We start from the raw sequence: 5893 nt of genomic DNA on the forward strand, positions 1-5893 counted from the left end.
ACACATAGCACAAGCAGGGCTTAGACAGCGCAGGTGCTGCGACCTAGGAGGCGCGATACCGGTGCAGCACGGCTGCCACGCCATGGATTCGTGCACCGACGCCCACCATTGCCGTCGCCGCAAGCACAGGAGACAGCCCAAGAAAACCCTAGGGTGCGGCCACACAGGAGAGGAGAGGGAATGGAAGAGAAAAACTAACCGGTGATAGGGTGACCGTCAGAGGGGAGATCACTGCGTCATCGTCGTCGTCGCCTTTTGAATTGCGCCGCCGCAGTTTACCACCTGCACGTCGCCTCCGAGTCACTTTCCTGGGTCCTAGTGTAAAGTTGAAGGTTGCGTTAAGTAATTCTCTAGATTAAAAAAAGCACTGAATCCTTTGAAGCGTTTGATGCAAACAAACGCACAAAAATGCTACATTTTATTACGTACAAAACAATATGAATTAAAAATGCTCCACGGCATCTCTTACAATCTCAAAGGCACACACTTTATGTGGCGAAAAACACAACAATATAAATGGAACATGAACATACAACTGAGCTCATGTAGACGTATCTGGCAAAGAACCCATAAGAATTACAGGGCTGCTATTTCTTGGTTTCCAAAGTTTATCTGGCCTAGCCTTTGAGATGATATCGGAGAAAAAACCAGATGATGAGGAGAACGATGGGGGTTGGATCAACTGAGTTGATGGTCTGCTTGCATCGTCACGCACAGCTTGTTCAAGCGCAACGATTTTCCTGCCTTTGCTGGCAGCACCCTTACCGCAAGGACATATGCTTATTTTCCTGAAGCATTGTTTATGGAAGATTGATCCACACGAACCACACTTTGTAGCTTCATCCTCCTGCAATTACCATAAAATTAATATCCTCAGTGACGAAGATAAAGATGCATAGAAATTAGAAAACAAAGACTTGGCAGCGCACCTGAAACGGAAATATGAGTGCTAGCGGATCATCACAAGCTTGCCGAGCAGCACAAGGAACACCAGAGTCGTAGCACACAAGGCATTGTTCTGTGATGTGTACAAGTATCCGATTTGATATTGTTTGCACCTTAACGGGAAGCGCTGTTTCAAGCAGAGAAAACTTGTATCAGCTGCTCAAATCCTCATTTAATGGCTTATAATTTCAGTACATCTTTTTCAGTCACAAGACACTACTCATTCCTGAACAATAAACACAGGGCCAGCAAATGGGAAAAAAGGACATGTAGAATCCTAATGAAACTGCAGGCATGTTTTGGTGGGAGCTGAAGCATGAGCATTCACTATCCTTTGTTATAGAATAGATTCTCTCTTTTTTTTTTATTCCTAGAGAGGAAATACATGCATGTTTGTGAAAGCAGATGTGGAAGAGAAAAGCAGATACAGCAGTCTCCTCACTTTGATGATTCAAAATAGACTGCAGTTTCCACTTAATAGTGGTGCAGTATCATCGCTACTAGTGTTCCATAGATAAAAAAACATGAAGGAATCTATTTGTTCTGCAATAAACATGAAGGGACATACTTTTCCAAATATGCTTTGGTCATCAGACATGTTTGTAATTTAAAAGCAGATATTAATGGGATTTAGATGCCTAGCATGCAAAGAACAGAAGATTGGAAACACAAGCTGATGCATTTCAATTAGCGTTAACAGAAAATTGTACAACAGCAAGAGCATTTGACACTATGATCATTGATAATGTATTTATAAAACATGCACAAATTCCTAAATGAGCGTACCTGCAAAAGCCCCTTTCGAAAGATCAACAAGGTCACGGAGCGCAAAGAAGTCATTCCCATCAAGAAGGTATCTTCGAGCTCCTAGTCCTCTAAATATGGAATTCCGGAAAGGACATTGGACACATGGAAGCATAGCTGCTATTTTCTTCCGAATACTCATAATATTAAGCAGAGCTGGCACCTTTGCAAAGAGGAAAGGATTGACAGCACTTACACAGAGCATAGGCTGAAAAATGAATAACCAATTACTATAAGGTTGCAGTGTGAAATATGAGTGTCAAAACTCTATTTTATGTTGCAATCCAAGAAAACCGTGTACATAAAGAAACTTATGCAGTTAATATATCATTACCTGGTCATAGATGGAATCCAAATATGCTTTTGCTAACTGGGAAATTGGATATAAAGAGAAATCCCAGTGGTGTAGCACTTTTGCTGGCAGAACTGCAGTATCATTTGTGTGACAAGAAGCACAAAACAATTGGCCAGTGTAAGCACAAAACCGAGGCTTGTTCCATCCGATTGTTTGGACAATTTCTTGCAGCATTGTTCGCCCAGCATCCAAATGCCTATGGCATCCAGCACAATTGTAGTGTTGTAACTCCAACAACTGTCTAGTGGACTTCCGAGGCCTATCCTCCACAACAAGTGATATAGTCTTGCCCATTGAGGCAGAATCTTTGTGTGAAGTTCCATTGCAGCTTGAGCCTTTGGAATGTGAATCACTGCTTAGCCTTTGCAAAGATCTTGGGATAAGAGTTTTTAACAAGCTATACTCATAAGCAGGACTCCCTGGTGACAAAAAACTAACCAGAGGAGTGGGTGTTCCAAATGGATAACTAGAGACAAGCAAAGAACACAAACAGTCTTGAATTAGACTACTTCTCTCATTGACGATGTCTGGGGATGCATTCCCAAATAATTTACTTGATTCTTTTTCAACGTTTCTCCATGCAGGAGGCAGACTGAAACCTTTCTCAGCAAACAAGAGCTTGAGTTGTTGGTATAGAGCATAAAATTCACGGTACCGCCTCTCAATTTCCCAGTCATCTTCTCCGCTCTTGACTTTTAACAAATAAACAGTATATTCTCTGACCCCAACCATTCGCTCACCAAAAGAAACATCTCCTGTTCTTTGCTTTGCTCCCACAACCTCCACCCAATCAATTTTTGAAGGATGGTGAGGAAGGGGATATACATAAGCATCATCTGTACCAGAAGTAGAGGCAGTGGTGCTTCCATCTCTGAAATGATTAGCTTGGGAAGAATTATTTACGCGATAATCTGTAAAAGATGCACTTTCATGGGGCTCCCCTGAATTGAGAAGAATATGTTCCATCTCTTGAACCATATCATCAAATAAATGATTGTCATCAAGGTTGTCCACCTAGATTGGGAGTATACATGTCAATTCAAGAATGTGACAGAAAACTGCTGGTTGGTGCTAGATTAAATACATCAATTTGATCAGGCAATGGAGCAACAACAATCTTTATCTCCTTTATGTACAGGTCAACTGTCAACTGGAAGAAATCTTCAAAAGATGGTATAATTCGTATTGATTAATGCTTTCACCACTACGTGAAAGGTTTTCGATTTGTACAAGTAGAACTAGTAGGCCATCTACTTTAACAGACAGGCTATTTCGATGTGTTATCTCAGTAAATTCGAAGTTAAAAGAAACTGAAGCGTAGTTGAGATGAGAAACAGATGGGTACTATGATTTTGATGCCTAAAGGTTAAATGACTCCACGAGCAAAGATGAAAGATATCCACGAAGCACGGAAGCTACCGCCAATGCAATTCTGCACTGCTTGCAGTATATATGTTCCGTTTCTTGCCAAGAAACCTTGCCCAAGTCGCCCAATGCATTTTACATGAACAAAAAAAAAACAAACTAAGAGATCAAACATTCGAAGCATACATACTAACTGCATATAAGCCACTGCTGCTAGTCATCCGTCCCACCTAAAGCTTAATTGCATCCGACAAGTACAAATTGACCGTTAAAATCGTGCAGATTAACCTCCTAGTAAGTCACCTACTACACAGAAACAAGTTCTTGGATGTCAAGAGACACGTGAGAAGAACTGACCTGGGTGGGATCCGGCTCCGGCGGCCGCGGGAGAACGGCGTCGCCGGCCGCGGCGGGGGCGGGAGGATCGGGCCGCGGCGGCTCCGGCGGCGGATGGAGGCGGGTCAGCTGGTGGGCCTTGGGGAAGCCGGCGACGGGGTCGTCGAGGAGGAGGAGGTCCATCTGGTGATCCCAGAGGTCGGAGGAGGGGAGGAGGGTGGCGAGGGAGCTGGGCGTGCCGAGCGCGGAGCTGGCGCTGAGGTACCTGTCGTCCTCGCCGTCCGATCCGGCCGCCGACGAGCCGCCGCCGCCGTCCGACGCGGCGGTGGATCGTCGGGCTGGCTCCATGCTGGATCCCCCGCCGCCGCCGCTGCTGCTGCTGCTAGGGATTGGTGGTGTCGTTTCTTGGTTCTTGGTGGGAGAGGAGTAGGATTTGCAGTATGGTCCCTGTGTTTTGTGACTATTTTTTGTTTTACGTATCGTTTGACATATTAGATCTTAGATGTACACCTTCGGATGTACAAGTTACATCTAACCTATATTTATAGAGTTAGAATGTACGATGTATCTCATATAGTATTAGAAAAAAAACTGTGGTTTTGATAAATTGATTTTCCTATAAAACTTATTTTAATAATAAACCGTATCAAAAACAAATCTCAAAAGTAAACTGTAACCTAAGCGTCAGCGCCACCCTAGTTGATGTTAAGAACATATCTAAGGTGGCACAAATTAGCTAGGTAAAAAGAGCTCAGCGTCACTATACATGACGCTGACCTCTTAATAGGTTTAAAATGATGTGCGGCCTCCAAGCATCATAAATTAAAGCTAGCCTGGCGGATGATCTGGCTTGGTTCCATTTAATTTAACTGTTTTCGTAATTTCTTGCTCTTTGAACTTCCCCACATGCTTTCTAAAACTCATTTTATTTTGAAAGAACAAATTTGAGAACCTGAACAATAAAACATAAATTTAAAAGTACAAAATTATTTATGGAGCTAAGTATTTTATTGAGATTAACATTTTAGTCAATGTTTTCAAATTTGTTTATTCCAAATTGAACATAAAATAATCCCCATAAAAATAACATAAACAAAATCTACAAACAAAATATGTGATTGTTTGAAAAAGATAGAACAATATTCAAGTAAGATAAGTAATAAAAAGCCTAAAAAAGAGGTTTCCCCTTTTGAAAAAAAGGGACCTACCCCCGAGCTAGCTTCCTAGAGTGAATCTAATACCCTACATACTTTTTTAAACCATATAGAGATTAGTGCCGCGAGAGATGGCATAGGGGTTGTTTGGTTTGCTCACAAAGTTTGCCAAAGGTTGCCACACCTCATGTTAGGCAAGTTTGACCAAATTAGTCTATTGTTTGGTTCATAGCCACACTTGTGGCAAGATTTCTTCTCATCTATTAGGGTCCCACATGTCATCAACTCAACAAAGTGTGTCACAATCCAATTTTGCTAGCTAAGGTGTGACTCACTTTTTGTAAGCCACAACTTATACAAGTGTGGCAAAAAATATGGTGAATGGTGGCAAACTTAGTATAGCATCCAAACAGCCCCATAGTCCATTACTCCATCACCTCTTCGAACGTGCCGGCTCGCACCACCGGATCTCGAGCGACCTGATGGCCTTGCCGTTGCGTCCCTGCTCGTACACGGCGTTGAGCGTCTCCTTCATCTCAAGGCAGCACCGCTCGAATACGTCATCGTGGGCCACTATTTTTTAATTTTATTTTTTTGACCGATATGTGGTCATATTTTGTTTTAGTTTTTATATTTATTAATTTTTTGCCATATCACATAAAAACCGAGTCAAATTAACTATGTAGTAGTGCCACATCAGCCTAAAATCGACATCAAAACCACCATAAGCTCTATGTTGCACTTTTAACAGTTGAGAGATAACGCTGTATCTTGTTTTCTAATCGAAGGATGAAAAATCAGATTAGTAGACGGAGATACCTCCGATGACCTGGGCCGTAAAAGGCCCATAATCCGACGGATCACGTCTCCCCCAAATCCAATCCCGCCGTTTCCTCCCCACGTTATTTGAGGGGAAAGAGACGCTCGCATCTCG

General features: G+C 42.5%; 1 protein-coding gene across 1 annotated transcript; it reads right to left on the reverse strand.

Moving 5' to 3' along the window:
* Positions 1–384: 384 nt before the first annotated feature.
* LOC127760257 (uncharacterized) lies at positions 385–4238 on the reverse strand. Its single transcript, XM_052284483.1, has 5 exons — positions 3827–4238; positions 2084–3118; positions 1732–1957; positions 930–1072; positions 385–847 (listed from the first exon to the last, which is right to left on the reverse strand). Exons 1-5 carry the CDS (start codon positions 4151–4153, stop codon positions 542–544), a joined length of 2037 nt encoding a protein of 678 aa, XP_052140443.1. The 5' UTR covers positions 4154–4238; the 3' UTR covers positions 385–541.
* Positions 4239–5893: the final 1655 nt, after the last annotated feature.

Source organism: Oryza glaberrima, chromosome 1 (genome assembly GCF_000147395.1).
Source record: "Oryza glaberrima chromosome 1, OglaRS2, whole genome shotgun sequence".
Lineage (NCBI taxonomy): Eukaryota > Viridiplantae > Streptophyta > Magnoliopsida > Poales > Poaceae > Oryza > Oryza glaberrima.

What these genes read in the sequence shown, in the direction of transcription:
- LOC127760257 (XM_052284483.1), bottom strand. Translation starts at nt 4,153, where the DNA reads ATGGAGCCAGCCCGACGATCCACCGCCGCGTCGGACGGCGGCGGCGGC. An exon ending in TGGATTCCATCTATGACCAG is followed by an intron (nt 1,958 to 2,083) that starts GTAATGATATAT and finishes TTCATTTTTCAG; the next exon opens with CCTATGCTCTGTGTAAGTGC. An exon ending in CACTCATATTTCCGTTTCAG is followed by an intron (nt 848 to 929) that starts GTGCGCTGCCAA and finishes TGGTAATTGCAG; the next exon opens with GAGGATGAAGCTACAAAGTG.